The sequence below is a fragment of the Lissotriton helveticus genome, chromosome 12, assembly GCF_964261635.1.
Source record: "Lissotriton helveticus chromosome 12, aLisHel1.1, whole genome shotgun sequence".
NCBI classification, from domain to species: Eukaryota; Metazoa; Chordata; class Amphibia; order Caudata; family Salamandridae; genus Lissotriton; species Lissotriton helveticus.
Window position 1 is genome coordinate 300,699,170 of NC_136073.1, and position 20,742 is coordinate 300,719,911.

Here is a 20,742-nt window from a genome sequence, read left to right on the forward strand (position 1 = left end):
CTTTTATTTGCTACTCAAAGCATCTTTAACAGTGACATTATAAATGACCTGAGCCTACACATCACTGTAATACACGGTTTGATCGGTTCACTTTACACGTTCAAAAAGAAAGGACTTACAACAAGTCAACTTACTTAATGGAAAGAGTGAAAAGTCCCACATCAGCAGCTGCCCTGGTCTGCATGTAGAGCAAGTGATAATATAGCATTTTCCAACAACCTACACTATTACACACCTTCAGTTGTACATGTTTGTCACCTCGCTACCGATAAATGCTGGCAGATCAAGTCAATCAGAATTTGAGGGTTCCATTCATTGGCACAAGACTTTACATGATCGGTCCTCCTATTTAAAATTGGTCTCTGGTTCAGACAAGAGCTGCTTTTAGATTTTCTAAATCTGGTATTTTACTAGAAAATCTAAAATATAATCAATATAGATGATTGCTAAAAGGACAAAAACAATGCAAGACTACCTAGTTTGTGAGTGACCTATAATTTAATCATCAGGTTTAAGATTGCTCCTCAGGATGCTCTTCTTGGAACGTGTACTATAGTAATCCATGTCAGCATTCTTCAAATCTGTGAATTTCATTGTACTTGTCTATACCATGTTTGTGATTGAAAGTTTGTTTGATTAATAAAAACCATTATAATAAAAGCAGGTAAAGCATAGGACACATAAAATACACCTGAAACCTTCTGTTCACACCAACTGATACAGTCATTATTAAATGTATATCCTTTTTCCATCATCTCCATAGCAGCTTATACACAAACTACAGATTAGTCATCAGGCTGGTATGAATAAAGCACACATTTGCATAACAGAGAAAATAGAATCATTCCATTTGCATTAAGATAGATTTACAGCTACGTAAAACTTGGAGAAAGAATGCAAAAAGTTACGCCTTCCGAACAACCGATTTTTAAGCTGGTCTTAGAATGTAACAACTTCCAGGGTTCCCAAGATCCACAAATGATGACAGGTCTAAGGTACACATTGTACTGCTCTGTGTTACAAATGTTTAAAACATGTATGGAAAGCACATACCTTAACTCTCCTTTCTTTCTAAATAGTGGTCGGAACCAATAGTTGGCAATAGCTTTAGAAGACCAACTCAAATTAAAATTGTGGTGGCTAATACATTCCAACTAAGAACCCTTACACACCCAGGATATCAGAGTGGGGAAAGCAGTCCCCAAATATCAGACGATTATTAACTAGTTATCATCAAAACAGTTTCAAATCACCAATTGGTGATTCAATTTATTTGAGCAATTGAGATGCTTTATTTCTATCATTACCTTTTCACAATTTCCCCAGAACCCCCCCCCCCCCCCCCACCCTTCGGGATCACTAATTTTAAATGCCACCAGACATGTTAGGATGGTCAACTTTTTTGCTGTAGTCACCTAGGTAATTTAGCATATTGCTCAAAAAGAAGCTTTAATAATCATTAGGAGCACTGGTTCCTCAAAAGCCTTAGAATTGGATGCAGGCCCCTGAAAGATCCATCCTATCTTGGGAAAATGTTATCTTCATGGATATGGTCACTGGACATTTTTAATCACCTATGTCTGCAAAGATGAACTGTGGCGGTGTCATTTTAAGTCATTGTCACATGATCAAATATGTAATACGGAAGCAGCGGTAAAGCAGACCCATATGAAGATAGGGTGGTAGTATGAAGGGCTTCAGGCTTCAGGCCTTAAAAATGTACTTCAGTCATCATCAAGGTTACAGGCAGGAGCTGAGTCAGCATCCATCTGCCCAGGGTTTCAGAAGAGTCTAGTATACTCCGGTTCGAAAGCCATGATTATTTACTCTTCAATGCGCAGATCGGCTGTAGCCAGATACGTCTAAACAGGCAAAGTTGTCATTCAAAATATTGGATGTTTTACTGCGTGTAGAGACTCAGGGAACACCACAAAGGGCAGAAGATGCTGATGGATATAGAAGAAATTCATAAACTACATCTGGCGCTGATGGGTAGTATACTGTATGATCAAGTGGGTTTATTAATGAAGGTATATGGCACAGATTGATGCCAGTACTTGCTGCAAAAATCACACGTTAATGCAGACTACCTACAACACGGTGAGACGTAGGTGATTAATGAGGCTAAGAGTATGTAATGCAAAAAGGTCCGAGACTTGATTAATCACCTGGAAGGGCGTACCTCTACTTACTCATGTATACCTTGTTCGCTGCATGTGACATGTACACAGCAACTAATTGAACTAATTGATGAACCATACTTTAAAACAAAGCTCAGGCAAGAGCAAGTGAACATCTGCAAGTGTGGTATACAGGCAATTTAGGCTGTAATTGGAAAACAGACTGACAATGAGCTAACGTTTACATGCACTAGCAAACGTACTTAATTTAAAAATGCATTTCTTCACCAGGGGTACACTTTAACTGGAGAGTGGTAAGATCGCAGCAGTGTGTCAAAAGGAGACACAAGATTTGTTCCAGATGTAAGAGAAAGAAGGCAGCAGTTCAGGAACCATTCATCAGACTTGTACACGGAGGCAAACAAATCTATTATAATAGCAAGACCAGTTTTGACCTATGAAAAAAAAGCTGGCAACCCCCCCTCCCCCACCCCCACCCCAATTCAAGATCACTCATTGCCAACAGTATGTGCTATAGGCCTACAAAATATTCAGACACACACAAATTCAAACAGATGGGGTAGAAGTAAACTAAAAAGAATAGCTTGGATGTGCATAACTAACGGCCATTGCAGCATCCTACAAAGCCCTTTGCATCAGTGTTGCCTACTTAGAGGAGCACATTGGTCAGCCACCCATCATGCTATGAAGCCTTTCCAGAGTGAAACACACAAAAGGTGATGGGAGGATATTTGCAATTTGTCTAACCAGTGGCAATCATGCTCGTAGTATTCTAACCCAGCGTTCTTTTGTACACCATGCCACCTTAGTTTGGACCCAGTCATAAGTAACTGCACCAATGTTTATACGGCTTCTTCATCCTCCATGGCCAAGTACAAATCAAGTATCTTAAGCATACTACCTTTCTCAAATGTGTTGGATACAAGTGCCCAAAGATCAAACTGGAGTCAATGTCCAATGGGGGTTCCAAATACTGATCTCATGTCAAATATCTGTTAAGCAAACATGATCCTGATAAGGAGAGCACCAGACAACCGAGCTCCACTGCAAATGCAAACTGCAGAAAGAAACACCAGCTAATTTTTGGCAGACGCAAGAGTCTGAAAAAAGAAGCAAAACTTTGAAATAGTCATTGGAATCCCATAGAATCAAGTGAAACACAATAACTGCAATATAAGGCATGATAAAAAAACAACAATTAATGCAAAGCGGGTCTTCTTCACAGCCAACGTTATTTGCGCCTCATCCACATATGCAGAACTACAGTGACCATACACCAAGTGGACAGCTGCAACCCATTAATTCCTCTTTCAATAGCATGTTTTCTGTACACGTGATAGTTAATAACAGCCTTGTCTTTTCCTGGCACTGTTAGTAACAGATGTTACTGGAACACAATGGAGTAGCATATATTTTATGAACCTGAAACAGTGCCCCAGTATATTACTGAAACTCCCCATGCTTGGTTTTGCCCGAGTCACAGCATTCATGGAAACTTCAGCATCCAAAGATTACTACTGAAGCTATTTGAGCCATTCACCTTCACTGGAATGATTTTTCTGGAGATCATCCACCAACTTAAACCACCATTGGCCATACAGCTGGTTTATTCGGGTCTCCACTTTGTGTTCTTGGATCACAAACTATGTGTGGCAAAGCCATTGAGGGATCTCAGAAGATGACCATCAGACAATCAACCGCTAATGCTATCCAAATATTGTGTGAAAGCCACCAACCCCCATTGTTGGCCATCTTTCTTTAATCCTTTGTAGCATTTACATGCATCTATGTATTGAAGTGTGTACATAGATGCTTACCCAGTGAAGTCCGTTATGAATTGAGATGAACATCATCTCAATTCATAACGGACTTCACTGGGTAAGCATCTATGTACACACTTCAATACATAGATGCATGTAAATTCTACAAAGGATTAAAGAAAGATGGCCAACATGTCCAATGGGACAAGCGAATGGGAAGGAATTTTGGCTGCTGAATGAAGCATCAAACAGAAAATGGGTATGGATGACTCCATATCATCCTGGACATAAGACCCTCATTCATCTTTCTTTTTCTACAATCATTGTTTTTCAGGTGTGGCAGTTCAATTAGCTCAAAAGAGATGAATTAAAACTTTAACTCCCGTATTGCATTAGGTTCAACTAAACGCCAGGAGCACTGAGGAAACTGTATATGATTATGCAGATTAGAGCTCTGAGCAACCCGAAAACCCAAGATGTTGTTTATTGTTCCACCGACCACTTGGTAGAGCAAACGCTGACCACTACTTGCACCTAGAAGGGGATGAGAACCTGGGAAACAGAGTTACAGCCCAAAAATCAGGTTAGTTAATGACAGTGCCCCTGTACCTTTGGCTCCTGTTTCTGCTGCATGTCCACTGGTCTGTCACAAAAATGGTATCTCAGGAAGACTAACGTGACAGGGAAAATGGATGCCCCGAGGGAACACCAGCAAATACATCAGCAGATGCGCCAGCCCTTATAACACTTCCAGTACTCCCACTGCACCTGGTTGTGTACCGTGTAAATGCATGGAACACTGAGGGTAAGACTTACTCCAATTGAGGACTATACATCCCAAAATGCACTGTGAAATAAACGTACTATGCGGAATCCACTGAGGACATGAAATGAAAATAGAATTTATAAAGCGCTACAGTTGCCCTCAGGCGTCCAGGCGCTGTGACTAAACAAGATTGCCCTCAGGCGAACAAACAGAGATTCTGGTTACTGAAACAAAAAAGTTTTAAGTTGCTTCCGAAAACTGGTTAGGTTGGAATTGCTTCTCAAGTGCAGAGGGAGGGTGTTCCATAGTCTTGATACATTATAAGAGAAGGAACGTCCTCCTGCTCTGGATTTAAAGATTCTGGGAGTCTTGGCCAGAGATGCAGACGAGGAACGAAGCGCCTTGTTGGGCAGATAAGGAGAAATCAAAGAACAGTTGATTTCCTGGCCCATTTTCCAGAAAGCCTGATGGGCGATGCACAAAGATTTAAACGTTACTCTGTCCTTGACAGGCAGCCAGTGCAACGTTCTTAACCCAGCTTTTATTGAAGTTCTTCATGGGACTTCAAGTAGCGCACGAGCAGCACAATTTTGGGCGCGCTGAAGTTTTTTTAGGGTGTAGTCCGGTGCTCCAAGATAAAGGGCGTTGTTAAAATCCAGACGGGATTGAACGAGGCCCTGTATGATTATCTGCTTGGCCTCAAATGGAAGAAGGGGAAGGATTTTTTTGATCACCCTAGGGAGGCCGAAGCAGGTGGCCGCCACCTTGGTGGCCTATATATTGAAGCTCAGCGACTTATCTAGCCATACCCCCAGACTTTTGATGTTATCTCTCGGGGCAGGGGCCGTCCCCATGCACGCGGGCCACAGCAGCTCCAAGGTGGAGGGGGCCGCCGGGCCCAAAAGCATGAGCTCGGTCTTATCGTCGTTGAGCTTCAGACATGAGCTCATCATCCAGCTCCTCACCTCCTCCAAACACACTGCTAAGTTGGGCGGTGATTGGAGGCCACTCTTCTGCACAAGGGAAACCACCAGCTGGGTGTCCTCCACATAGGTAATGATGTTAATACCATGCGGACGAACAATCCCAGCCAGCGGCCTCATATATGCATTGAAGAGCGTAGGGCTCAATGATAAGCCCTGAGGAATTCCACACCCCAGAGGCATGCTCGCTGAAACAGATGTGCCGTCAAAGACCTAGAAGGTTCTGTCAGATAAAAAAGACTTGAACCAGACCAGGGCTTCTCCAGACACTCCTAAGTCGGCGAGACGGTTCAACAGAATCTTATGATGGACCGTATCAAAAGCGGCACTCAGATCGAGGAGGATCACTGCCACTGACCCCCCCCCCCCGATCCAAGATCCGTCTCGCCTCCTCAGTCACAGCCAATAGAGCAGACATGCAATAAAATCAAGAGTGCAGAGAATTGGAATCTTGCTGCCGCATTTTGTAGCTGCCTATGAAAAAGCGGCAGAAGCCGCGAAACGCGTCAGCACAAGTATTTAACCTGGAGTGCTAGGACTGGTCTCCGTTTTGAATAAATGCCAGAAGGTGTCAGTTGGCTGTGAGTGCATTCCTTAAGCTTTCGGGCCATTGTTTTTCATTAATTCACACGGCTGCCCTGCCGTGTACGGAGTGCACCATCTACGAGTTTTGGAGGCTGCGCGGTGGGGAACTGTGCCACAAACCGCTTCAGCAGCACAGGCAACTTGGATTAATTGACCAGCCCGGTATCCTGGGGCCCACTGGAGGGTGTTTGAACTTGCTTCAAGTTGAAGTGCGACATACAACACATTGAGGGTAAGACTTACTCAAATTCAAGACTATACATCCCAAAATGCACTGTGAAATAAATGCGGAATCCACTGAGGACATGCAATAAACCCAAGAGTGCAGAGAATTGGAATCCTGTTGACGCATTCTGTAGCTGCCTGTGAAAAAGCGGCAGAAGCCGTGAAACGCGTCGGCACAAGTATTTAACCTGGAGTGCTATGACTGGTCTCCATTTTGAATAAATGCCAGGTGTCAGTTGGGTGTGGGTGCATTCCTTAAGCTTTCGGGCCATTGTTTTTCATTAATTCACACGGCTGCCATGCCATATTAGGAGTGCACCATCTACTTCAGCTTCAGCTTCAGCAGCACAGCCAACTTGGATTAAACTGGATCCACCCGCCGATTCGGCTTTTACCTCATGATGGTTGCTGCAGTGGATGTCAAAGTGCGTCTCCAACAGGTGGGCACCTTGGAGCTTTGATTTATACGCGGCCTCCCAGCCGCAGGAGAGGCACCACCCGGAAAGTTGGGGCCACGGAGTTCCGAATCACGGAGTCTCAATGTGGAGGCATCCATGAAGGATTGACAAGTCGGATGAGAGAGTGGAGGCCCATTGGTGGGCTTGAAACGTCTCAGACAGCGGCACATAACTGAAAAACATGAATCCATAAAAGTGACCCACAGAGGAAGTGTAGTACTCGCTCGCGGTGCAGAATGGTATAGTCCTGAAAAACATGAATCAATAAAACACAACTGGCTCTTATGACCGACAGAAACTAAAATGGAGGCACATTTGTACTTATGAAGGAATGTAGGCCAGAAAGTTGCCCTCCTAACCCAGACCAACTTATAAAACCCATAACGTCACTTTTGGGGCTTATCGACCAACAGGGCTTGCAAGGGAGCCATTATCAGCCGATAGAGACAAACAGGTGCTCCCCAGCCCCTTGCGCACACATACAGACCAAATGCCTTCTATTGCCACAGACACCAACATGTAGGCCCCTGTCTTTGTTGAGTGAGAGGCCAAAATTATATTACGGGGACCACCAAAGACTTTATTTATGGTTATTTATCTATTTATTTATTTAATGCATGCATGTATCTGAAGAGTGATGTGTCACCCCCAGCTCGTTCCTGAGTAAAAGAGAGCCCCCTGTGGTCCTACTGGTCAGAGACACCCACGCCTCCACTGGACCCCAGACACCCCAGATCCACTGACGCCTTCAGCAGGCAATAATATTTAAACACTTTTTTTGTCCCCACATTCTGCACATTTCTCGACATTCCCTGCTCACAGAAGATGCTTTCCCAAAGCCACGACCTCCTCTTTCGAAAAAATCCCGGATTCCAACAAGGGCCTAGGCGGGAATACAAAAATGTCACAGTTTGTGATTTCTAAAAGTGAGCTTTGCGCCCCATAGGTCTTGCCTTTGATTAAGTTAAAGCCATTTGCTTTGCTAACGGTTTTGTATAGCAAAGCAAATGGCTTTAACTTTATGAAAGGCGAGACCTATTGCATTTTTAATGCTTGTTTTTAGTGAGAGACCAAGACTGGCTCCCACTAAAGTAGGTAGCCTCGTTGACCCACAAGGTGCAGCATGATAAGGCACACACTTGCCAATCAGTAAATTACACTTTTATTCGGTTGAGCTAGATAACCACAAAACACCACAGAAAAATACAAAAGATTGAAATTCATAAAAATGCAAGTACAAAATACAGTAACAAGAAGGAAATGCAGATGACGAATACGTTTGATTAGGTCTGCAGTGTTAGCTGCACTCTTGCAGGTGCAAAAACACGGGCTTTTCACAGGGTGCATAAAAAGCACTCTCCCATATAGTCAGAAGACTTGACACTCAAAAAAGAACTAATTGAATGGTCATGGTTATTCTGCATTACTAACATTTGAATGCCAGCAGTTTAGAGCAAGTAGGATTCGAACTAAATTGATATTGTTTTTTCAAACAGTACATACCGCCATTCAATTAAACTAGGGTATGTGCAGGTAATGCAGTAAAAGGGGTGGAGTGGTGTGACTCACTGGTTAGCGGCGGCAGACCCGGAAGCAGAGAACGGCCTGGGACCAGGGTTCAATTCCCGACACGGCAGGGCCGTGGACCAGGGTCAGCGGACTCGATAATTCTCGCCTCGGTGCCTACTCTAACCAGGGATCACACTCGGCAACTCTGGGCATTAGCTTGCCTCATCTCTACAACGGCCCCCCACATTCGCCGGGGATGCCTGGTTTCACCTTGGAGATACCCAGTAGGGACCATCTCACAGGGATAGCCAGGACGGGTTCCCCAGCGGTCTACAGCGCCACGACGCCTCAGGGCAGCAGTGCGCTTTACAAGACACATACATTTACATTTACATTCTCAGCTTTGCACTGTTGCTGGAGTTGGACAATCGTCGATCTTGCAAATATAGTGTTATTTCTCAAGATCAACATTTCTCCTTTACCCAAAAATTATGGTCATTAGAATGATGTTCCCATCGAGGAAAACAATTGTATTTGTTCACATATCACAAGAACCAAGAGATTCGTGCTTTTAGCAGATTACTACTCAATTTCATTTAAATGTTTATTTGCGGAACACAACAAAATTCTGAATAGGGAGATTTGGAACGTAGAATCAGATAAGCATTAATGGAGGGCTCGTTCTTTTATAAGCGTCCCCCGGCTCTGCTTCGTGACACCTTGACAAAATGACACCTTGACAAAATGCTCTTTGATTGTGGCCTTGAAGATATTACTACAAACTCTACTACACAATCAGCATTTAGATGCGCAATCTTGTAGTCGCATCTTGAAAATATGCTACCATTTGTCTCTGTTAAATGGTTAGAAAGGCAAGCCATGCAGACATATGGACTGCGCTCTAGTTTAAACTCAAACTTTGGTCTAAGAAAAGCCAAGCCTTGGTTTATAATAATCTAGTAAGAGAAAAAAAATGTTAAGATGTGTCATTCTGCTGTAATGAATTGCTTCCGGTTTCCACCACTGGTACACTCCAAAGAACCCACATGAGCTAAACCTAAAACCAGTGTGTATTGAGATATGGTTTGAACTCTTACTGGTCACTCAGAGCTTCTAGAACTCATGAGATGTGGCACTGAGGGTCAGTCCTGGCTGGGAAAGCGACCTTAGCCAATGAGGTATCTCAACAAAGTAATAATACTACTAGTGTGGGAAGAAAAGCACGTGGATGAAAATGAACATGCAGCTCAAAAATCACAAAGCTGCACAAAAATAAACACATTCTCCTTGAAGTCTCTTATTTATGCACTTGGGTCCTGTGTAATGTACTTCATACATTTGCTACAAACCAATACATATGTTTCTCTGGCAATCCATTCCAGACTGACGCTGGCAGAGTCTCTTACCAATTCAGGAGCAAGCCAAATAATGGAGATTCCACATGAGGCCCAGGGGGAACCAGGAGTGAGCTAGGAGCGGGCCAGGTGGGGATTGAAAACTCAAGACATCTTCTGCATGGTGCGCATGCCCGCAAACAAAAACAAGAATTAAAAGAATTGTGGCATACTAACTACAATGTTAACGAGGCTGCCCAACAGAAAGCAAAAAATAGTCTACTCTAAGTTATTCAATATGCCAATTCAACATTTGAGAGATGGAAATACTCCTGTTGTAAAAGTATACTAGGAGTGCTGTGTTGCTCTGCCCAAAGAGACAAGCCAGTGGGGTTTATTATAATAAGAGGAAATTGTACCTGCCAAATCATAGGTTGACAGTAGGACATACAAATTCATCCTCATTTCATGTGGTAAATCCATCATTCACGAGGTTTCCTCTGAGTGACTCACACCTACGACTTCAGCTCTGTTTTGCTGCTGCCAGGAGCCCATGTGGGTGCCGCTGAATGTTAGAAGGCAGCCATTACAGACACAGAGAAGCAGACTGCGAACTGGTATCATCAAGATTTCATCCACCAGGTAACCGTTTAATGGTGGGTAGCAGCATCAGTTACTATTTTACGCGAATTTCTAAGGTCCCAATGAAAAGCTAGTTTGAAGAAATTACATATATTGCCTTCCATTTTCAGACAGCTCACGGCGAAGAATTCCTGTCAGAATATGCATTTACATGGTGACACCATTCAGCCCCCTTTTCAGGGACTTGCACACGTAGTACTGAGATCTGAATGCAAGGTGCGGAAAGGGCATTATAAGGAAATAATTTCTGCCTTCCCGCAGAGATCACGGGATGACAAAGCAAGCTGCTCCTATTTACAGGACAAGCTGTTCACCCCGCCTGTCTCTAAAACAATGATTGACTGATAGAAACTGAAATTTTACCTCACAGACATTTTAAACTGGTTAATAAATGACAAGAAATTACTATCTCAGGCATAAATCAGAAATGGTTAAGACTACATCCACTTTTGGGCAGGAGGTGCTCTTCCATTCATGCATCAGTTAAAAGAGGGTGACAACAAAGTAATTAATTTAAAATATTGCAGTCCACTTCAGCTTTTCATTAGGTGCACAGATGTCTATTAAGTGTGTATATAAAAGAAAGCCTGACTAGAACAGAGTCTGTCCTAAACATACCTTTTCATCCTCAAATACTTTAATCGGGCTTTTCGCCCATAAAAGTACACAAACTATACAGTGCTCACATAAAGTTAAGAGCAGAGAAAGATAAAAACACAGCGCGCTATAACATACCATTAAAATACCCACTGATCAATACAATAAAAGAATGCCAATGGGCTACAATTAATCACATTTGATGTGTATACCCTTAAAATTGGTAAATAATAGATTTAAAATGGATATAAAAATATACATCAATTCGAATCCGCAAGTAGTAAACATCATATCTTGAGCACCCCAAAATCGGGGAACTGGGATTAAGAGCGGCAAGGTAAATAGATCAGCCTTGTTATTCACTCCAGTGCCTTACTTCTGATGGACAAGCTCCAGTGAAGAAACGTGGATACCGCACAGACAACTGTCTAAATAGATTCTGTGCAGAGGAGCCTTATGGCAACCTCAAGTTTACGGCAGCCAAGTTGCTTACACAAAGGAATAACACAACCAGCGGCATTACATACAAGGTTGTCCTAAAGAACAACCTCCCTTTCCTGGCCAAGAGACCAACCATCTGAGATGGACAGTGCCACACCAAGAGCCAGATCATTCCCAGACTAGAAACCATGAAATACAAGAAGAATCTCAAATCAGACCTTCCCTGCCCACACTCTGAGGAGATTTAGCAATACTCTCCCCGATATCAGAAATGTTCCAACTTTCTTGCAATGGAGAATAAAACGGAAGACGCATCTCTGCAAGGTGCGCGTCACATATTCAAACACAACAGTACTTACCTGATGATTGACTCACTGTAAAGGATCTGAATCTAGAGAGAAATGTCAGACTTGTTACATTTTAATCTAATAAGCATTGACTCCTAAATCAGGAGTCATATATTTTGTTTTATGTAAGCTTCATTATTGACCAACACAGTTTGTGTCTACTCTCAGTGGAAAATGAATTAAAAGAAGCAACGATGCTCAAAATCCTGTGATTCTGGGCAAATCACTTAATCTCCCCGTGCCTAGCAAAAATTAATGTGTCCTTGTGTAACGAAACTGGTGCTCGTGTAAAGCGCTCTGATACCTGATATCTTCAGGTCTAGTTTGCGCTATATAAAACCCTAACAAAAAATTCCATGTTTTTCTGGGGTGAATATATCCCAGACAGAAAAAACAAAGTGTACTAGTAATTTTTCTGAATGCTGGCTAACAGGGCATACAGTACTAATCTGGTTTGATTGGTTCCATTTTGGTAACAGGGAAAAGTGTCATAGCGAAATTTAAGAAAAATGATCTTTGCAACTAAAGAATTAATAAAAATCCAAAAAAGGCTCCCATTGAAAGTTAGGTTTAGAAGCTAAAAAGAGGGAAGTGAGTGACCCCCTCAGTCTTATTCTGGAAGTCGCTAAATAAACATGGGTCCCATAAGCGTGCTTAAGTATGGTCCTAGATAAATGAGTCATGGAGGCAGAGGAAGACCATTTTGAATTGGGTCTAAAAGTACTGCTTGTGGCTTAACCATTTGTCTTGGAATTAGCAAAATTGAACGCAGTGCCATGCTAAAACTTGAGGGTAATAAACAAGGGAAGAGCATGTATGTTGGGGAAGATTTTTACAGGACAATGGTTCATCTGCTGCCAAAACGCAGAGAGCAGACAGGAAGTGTCCATTGGTGGTTGGGGAAAAGATTGAACACTGGCATGCGGAAGGATAATAAGAACCAGGAAGAGAATATGACCAGAATGAGAACAAGTGTGTGTATCCATGCATTAACACCAATAAAGGGAATCGAAAGAGGGGCTATCAAGAAAATATCTATGCAAGCAGGATTGTGAGGTAAACAAGAACTCAAGTTGGATGGTCTACCAGCCAAAGTGAAATAAGCACTGTCAAAGCCAGTATGTCTGGCATTGGCTGCCAGGCATTTGGCTTTGTCAATTTTGGTTTAGCAAATTATATAATTGGGGAAGTTGCAGGGCCCTCCTCAAGTATAAAAAATAAATAAAAAATACACCACACACAAAAAGCAAAAAAAAAATGTTTGGTCTCGGAAGGCACATGTTGTCATAGTAGTCCCTCGCACTGAAGGAACTACTTTGTGTGCTGATGTGCTCCTTGTAAAATGGCTAAAAGCAGTCACACAGTGAGGTTAGTCAACAGCTGAAGTGGGCTTGCCCCCTGTCCCATGCTTTAATCGGCAGAAGAAAAATGTGAATGATGATACAACAACAGACCAATTGATAAAGAGGGCTGGCTGAAAGCCCCTATAAGTATATTACACATATCATTTTACTAAAATAAAAGGGACTATTGGCCAACTCTAGGCCTAAACACAAGCATGGCAAAACCAACAGCTCTGCCATTGGTTGCCCGATTTTTGGCTTTGTCAGTGCTTTTTTTATTTTGCCATATTTTTTGTCACAACAAGCACATATTCCTGTAGTGGTCCCCAGAAGAAAAAAAAAAGAACTACTTTGTACGCTGATGAAAGAACAGAATGCCAACATGCACTGTGAAGTAAGCCAGTGTCTGAAGAGGGTTGCCCACTGTCCCAATGTGTAGTGAGCTGAAGAAAAATGAGTGAACGACACAGCAAAAGACCAATGGATAAAGAGGGCTGGCTGAAAGCCCGCTAACTATGCATATATGTATATAATTTTAGTAAGATCAAAAGGACTAATTGAACAACAAAGCGAAGACAGAGAAATTGCATAACTATAAAGGACCCCAAAGGGGCATCAAATGGCTGAGCACAATACGTACAGAAAATGTGTGGGGTAGAGACTTTGAGTGTGCTAGTTCTAGGAGGCATGCACACATCATCATTTGGGCTTTGGCGGTGGTGCATATACAATTTCAATTTGATAGATAATCCATACAGGTGACAGAGGGATGTATGAAAATGGCAGGTTCACAGTGGGGTATGCCATTAACGCTTAAGGACAGGCATGCTTTTATGCAGAGGATCTCATGGCTGGAAGTTGAAAGTAAATAGTCAACAATGGGTGAAAACCTTTATAGTTGGTTTATGAGGTGATGTGCATATTGAAAGTGAGTCAGCATTGGAGGGGAAAAGTTGAGTGAGTACTCGAGGGATGACATCTGTAATTCTGGCCTATAAGATGGCGAGCACATCTATATGGAGTAGAGTTATGGATATCAAACAAGCATGCTATGGTGTTTTACAAAATGTGCAATAAAATTGTTGCGTACAAATGAGAGTTTGAAATGATGTGCATGCATCTCACAGTGTGCTATTTGTACTAGTCTATAACCTGCCTCTGGCACAGTACATGTCTTTGGCCTCACCGAATGAGCTGTATAAACCTATGACCACTAAAGCAGCTTCATCTGGATCTGGAAATGCACCTGGCCCGATTACTCATCTCTGGCAGCTGTAATGGTGTCTGGCAAAGTATAAATCTATGACCTAACCCCATGAGCAAGGACAGTCTATGAACCATCTCTACCAGCTGTGTCCCTATAAAAAGAATATGTTTCCATAATATGACTATCATTCTGTAACTTTATAAAGCGACACCATAAGCTCAAAGATTCTTTGATATATCAAGGCAGTCAAAGAAATACCCCTATAGGTCTGATTGTCTCCGACGAGTGTATGCCAGTGTACAAGTCTATGACCTGGTGATAAGCAGTTGTACAGTTTGCTGACTGTGTATACATTGTTGAAGTCATCTCCAGAACTATCTGTGAACTGACCCCACCATAGCTGTTGAACAGGTCTGATAATGAACTGGTCTATGACCTGATTCTATGAGATGAAAACCCCTCTCCGAGAGTTGCATTATAGTGTAATCATGCAGCAAGCATTGTTCTGTTAACTGATTCACAGTGCATGACCTTATCAAGATGTTAGTACGCAAACTATTAATAGAGAAAGACAATTGACAGGCATCAATTAGTTGGCCTACCATCAACATTAACTCAAAATGCCCACTTTTTCTACTTACACAATCTGCTCAATCCACAGCATTCCAATTCCATCTTAATATAGGATCTTAGTTTTAGCTCTGCATGACTCTGGCCTGCAACACCACCACACTCCCTCTTAGGACAATCACTTCCGGTTTTAACAAAGAACTTCCCTCTAAGTTCTGAACTCTTTATTCCACCATCTAGCTCTCATTTTTCCAGTCCCTGCATAGTGAGTGGTTTATGATCATATGTGCAGAGACGTTTTAAGGCATGGGCAAAGTGGAATCTGGCCAGGGCCCCAGCCTTTCAGGGGACCACTGATAGAGCCAGCTCTGTTCTGCGGAGTTTTGCACTGCTGACCTTGAATAGTTGTTAAATAGATTGTTTTAAATACCGTTTTCCTTTACTTAATTTTAATGTGGGTGATGTGCGAGTCTATTCCAGACATTTTGCAGAAAGATGTTGTGTTTATTATTTATGCAACAACCATAAAAAAGCTTCTTTTAGATCAAAACATGGCCTCTCATATGAGAAATGGGGGGTGTTGCAGTAATATTAATGAGCTGCTGCTGTGTTACAATATTGTCACTATCCCTGAATGTTAGATGTAAACACATTTAGATATTGGACGAGTGTGCCTGTGCACTATCATTGACATCGCCAAAGAGGGCATGAAAGAGCTAAAATTAGAATATAAATTCACAGCTGTTCCTAACAGGGCCCCCAAAATATTTAACATGTCCCTGCGTATGTGTGTTGTGGGCAATGTTACTAAACCACCTTTGCAAGGCTCATCGATTTAATTCTTACAGTTTGGGTAGTGTTTTTGATACATTTATCCCTCTTCCCCATTTGAGAATCTGCTTCGAATTTTAAGAGTTTATTAAATTAGAAAATGTCTGACCGAATGGTTCGTATTGAGAGATCAATTGTTGCTCTGTTAGACTATATCCAGCTACCCATAGTGATGTCACAGTCTAAATGGTCAACAAATATTAATGCAAGTAAAAAGAAAACTGCTCTCTTATCAAGACGCTGAGTGATAGAAAAGAATTCCATGAGATTTACAAAAATGGTCAACCACAAAGAAGACGATATCCTTGAGGGGAAAAAATGCTTTTTTTCCCTTTCTAAAAGTACAACCATTCGAGGCACTGTCTACGCCCCCGCCTACGGCCTTCACTGCATACCCCATACCTATGACATTTCTGTCAGAGGTCATGAATCCTCATGGCGGTTCACATATCCATTCCTGCAATCTGTTTGTGCACTGATATTTCTGTTTACAACCTAAAATAGAATTATCATCTTGCAATGGTAATTCTATGTGCAACGTAACTGTGTATTGTGCATATCTGGCAGAATACAACAATTCCTTCCCAGATTACAAAATATTTTCAAAAATATTGGTCATAGAGTGTAATTTATCCCTCAGTTACACATTACACAACATGCCATGACTGTTGCAGACATGTCATGACTGGTCTGAAATGTGTATTTGGCAGTGGTGGGTGTTAAAAGGGTCTGGAAATGGTTCCTTTTGTAAAATATGGTTGATCTGCGACAGGTATGATGTCCGTTTGTACACATATTTATTATGAACCCACCTGCCTGTTGAGTCTGGTAGAATGTGACAAGCCAGTGGCAATAGAACACATCTTACATCAAGTCTGAAGTGTGTCTACCCAAGTAGCAAGCAAGTATGGCAACGAGGACCAGTGATGGCTGGACCTCTCATGTATAAAAAAAAAAAACATGTTGAGTAGTGTACGACTTGTACATGGCAAAGTACAATACATTTTTCTATAAATATGTATAAGTTCAACATATTGTGGCTGGGCGGAATGTTTGTACACTAGCTAACTGCCTATGAGAGTGTTCAATGAGAATGTGCCTAGCTGTGTATGAGATTTCTGACAAGATAGGTCAAATCTTGTTTGGTAGGGTATAAGCCAACTGTTATTATGTTAGTAACATGTTACTGACTGGGTAATACATTTCATATATATGACTTCAAATGATGTCCTCATGCCTATACGTCTAGACAGTTAACTACCTCTCTGATAGTATGCAATGCTTTTCATACTGGATCACAAGCATGTAAGCCTATGAAGAGGCAGACTATGTAGACAGTCTTCCTCTATGGCATATCTCTATGAGAGTGGGCCTTGCCTAGGATGTCTGTTTGACATAGTGTGATGAGTGCCACACAAGGTGTAATTAATCCCTGGCACAGACATCAATATAAGATACATTTCATGAGAGGTATGACACGTCTGTGTTGTGTAACACACCCTTGTTTATAACAATTCTAGCAGTGTAGACAGATCCATAAAGTTTGTGTGACAAGATGTGACAGGACCTGGGTACAGCAAATTCATGGTATAGTGTGTCTTTCTATGAAATGTCTTTACGATTAATCCCTAACGAGGTCTGAAGCAGCACTGGCAGTCTGAGATGATGTGATATGTACTTGGCAAAGTCTAACAGTTCCAGCAGTATCTGCAAGCATGAACTGTATATAGATGTGATGGGTCTGACATTTCTCTTACAATGTGTGCCATATCTGTGTCCATGATGTTTCCAAAGCATGATGTGATACCTAGCTAAAAGCCATCTTTAGAAATGTTGTTATATCTATAAAATATACCTGAAAGGGTGATGCAGGGTGAGGATCAGGTACCTATGATGGAATGATTAAGTAGTGTGCCATCAGCAAGAATCCATAATACATTGTTGACAAAATAGTTTGCAATGACAGGCCCCTAGTAACTCGCAATATGTCTCTGGTAAATTGTGATGTGAATCTGGCCCTTGTGAGACATCTCTGGCATGGTGTGTTCAAGTCTATGGTCTGTCATTTTCAAGTCGTGTGACATCCTCTCTATAGGTGTGAGGTGGTACCTGCAGGTTATGTCAATAGGCCTGCGAAGACTCATTGTTTACTGCCTGCGAAGACTCATTATTTACTGCCGCAGTCACGTACCTTCATGTGACGTCTCTACGGCAGTTGCAGGGGGCCGTTGAGCACACTAGATGTGTCCTCGCGTGCAGGCTTCGGATTTTGGCGCCATTGCCCAAAAGCCGGAGCTGATTGGTCGCGAGGCAGCACCGGCTGCTCGTTCGCCGCCTCGGACCGCGAGAGGAGGGGAGTTAGGGGAAAACCAAACACAACAAACAGCGCAGCGGCGACGGGCGCGGAGACTGCCCTTACCTTTCACCGAGCGCGGCTTGGCCTGCTTCCGTCTGGACATGTCCAGTGCTCTCTTCGCCGCCCTCTTCGCCTGCTCAAACTTTCTCCGTGAACCAGCGGCCGTTGCTTCCCTGCTATGGATGAAGTGAGCTGCTTCTTTCCGCCAGAGGGAAAGGGGCGACGTGTCGTCTGCCCCCAAAAACTAATACGGCTGGAGGCGCCTCGGGATCCACTGTGGACCCCCGTTGACAACGTGTAAAAAATAAACGGGACCGGGGGGGGGGGTGCCGGTGTCCGTTCTCGGCTGCGTCCCCAGGCTCGCGGGCACTCTCACACTCACTCTCAGGAAGTGTTCGTTGCAAAGGCAGCGGCGCGGCTCAAGAAACCGCAGCACTCAGGGCGATAACCGCCCGAGGGTGCTCGGGGAGGGCGCTTCCTCCGCCTCTGTGGGTGCTTGGGAAGTGCTCTCGCCCTGTGGGTGTCCAGAAAGAGCTGGTACCCCCCACCCGTGGGTGGCAGTAAATCGCCCGTGTGTGGGGGGGGCTCTCTGAGATGGTCTACCCCCCTTCTGTAAGTGGCACTGGACCCGGGGTGGAGGCACAGAGCCGAGGGGTGCTCCCTGAGGAGTCTCCGGACTGAGAGGTGCCGACAGAGAAGGGTGCTCTGTGTCGGGGGGGCTAGCCCCGGTTAGGCTGTAGCTCTGCCGCCCTATGTCGGGCTCCGGGGGTGCTGGCGGCGTTAGCTGCCCTTGCTTCCATGGGGCGGGGGGCTGCTTGTGGGTGCCCGGGTCCAGCCGCAGCCCGCTCTCGTCCTGCTCTTTGTCCTGGCTCTGCGCTGCCCTCCTCCTTCTCCTCCTCCTCCTCCTGCTGCCGCTGCCGGGGCTGCAGTGCTGCAGACACACATAATAAAGCCAGGCTTGGCTGGAAGCAGAGTCCCAGCAGGAGGATGTGAGGAGTGGAGTCCCGGCGGGGGAGCGCTCTCATCCCGTAGGGAGCCCCGCACAGCCTGGGCTTCATCATCAGCCACAGAGAGAGCCAACAGCACCGAGCCATGGACAGCCGAGGAAATACAGCCCCGGCCGAGAAGAGGGAGGCGGCAAAAGGCGGAGCCGGGCTCCGGGCCTGGGACTGGAGTGCGCGGTGCTGTAGTACAAGGAGAGAATACACAGCTTTAGAGAAATGCCACAAGCCCGGAGGCGCAAACACAGGGATGACAACCCTTAAATGTACAACTCTGAACTCTGGATAGCTAAATAAACAGTTGCCCCCAAATGGAGGAGGCTCAATTTATGCAGAGACTGCCACCAAACTTTAAAAAAATCTTCATATTACTTGACCACAGAGAAAAACGGTGTATTGTGCTGCTCTTTGCTGAATAGCAGGTACACCACATTGAATCACGAAGGGACCGTGCAAGACACAAGGTAAATAAATTAAGTAAAAGACTGGGCATGGTGTGTGTGACGCCTAGTATCGCAGGAAACACAATGTGCGCAGCCCCTGGTAATACAACAATCTTAGTGTGAGACTCAGAATAGGTAAAGTTGAGTTCTGTTCTGCACCCAGACTAACTTAGAGAGAAATCCCTCAAGGCCCATCACACGCTTTGATTCACATGGTACAAACAAGCCTGCCACTCAAGTGTGAGACACTTTAATACAGGGAGACAAAAAGTGTTGCACGTGAAAATTATATATTCCAAAATAAGTAGTAAATATAAAACCTGGAAAGAGGGCGCGTCGCCCGGCACAAATCGAGAAGAAATGACTAATGACGTGAAACATGAAATACGGCCAGCCGGTTACTACGTTGTGCAATACTTTATAGCTGCGAATGAAAAACAGCACGTGCCTTTTGTGATGACTTTTTTCACCTTCAGTGCAGGATGGACAGATATGGAGGCTGCTATTCGCTGAACCACAAATTCTGCGACGGGCAGACATCAAAATTGTGTACGAAAGAATAAGAACTTCTTAAAAGTACCATGGATCGCTCTTCAGTGGCATTTCTATATGAGTTGTGTGTAAATAAAGAACACAATTCAAACAGATCCCAAATTAACGCCCTTATCTGCTGCCCCAACCCCCCTGCTTGACCCTTTCTTGGGTATTTTGGGTAATTTGGGTCTAGGACTCATCAGCTTTTTTCCCCACATAAGGTATCCCACCAAATTTAAGTCCTTTCCCCCCCAGCATATTGGGGATTCGAAAGGAACTCGCGGTTTATGGATGCTCCTGGAGGGGACCAAGAAAATAGGCAAAATAGCTACATTTTGAGTTTATTGGTAAAAATAGGAAAAAAGTGCTAAGGATAAAAGTTTCTGTGACTTTTCCTAAAAATGGCATCAACAAGTAGTCTGCTGTGCTAAAGTCACCATAATCCCAGCTTTCAGGAGCACGCAGAGCTGAATAAAAAATACCTATTTTTTATCAAAATGTCATTTTTCAAGGAGGTAGCCCATTAAAAAAAATGTTTATGCCCTCAACCTACTAGCAGCTTCGAATGAAAACCAGTGTGGAAAGCCATGGGAGATCCAGGAAAGTTGACACATTGCAAAATCCAGCAAGGGGTACTACATGTAGATTCCTCCAGGTTCTCCCAAAGAA

At 43.5% G+C, this 20,742-nt stretch overlaps 1 protein-coding gene across 2 annotated transcripts in view; it reads right to left on the minus strand.

Annotated features, from left to right (window-relative positions):
* ZNF423 (zinc finger protein 423) overlaps positions 1–19,173 on the minus strand; it is a 504,645-nt gene extending 485,472 nt beyond the window's left edge. For both annotated transcript variants that reach the window (XM_078671308.1, XM_078671307.1), the window contains exon 1: positions 18,159–19,173. In XM_078671308.1, coding sequence (XP_078527434.1) covers positions 18,159–18,198 — 40 coding nt within the window. In that variant the 5' untranslated portion in view covers positions 18,199–19,173. The remainder of the gene's footprint in view (positions 1–18,158) is intronic.
* Positions 19,174–20,742: the final 1,569 nt, after the last annotated feature.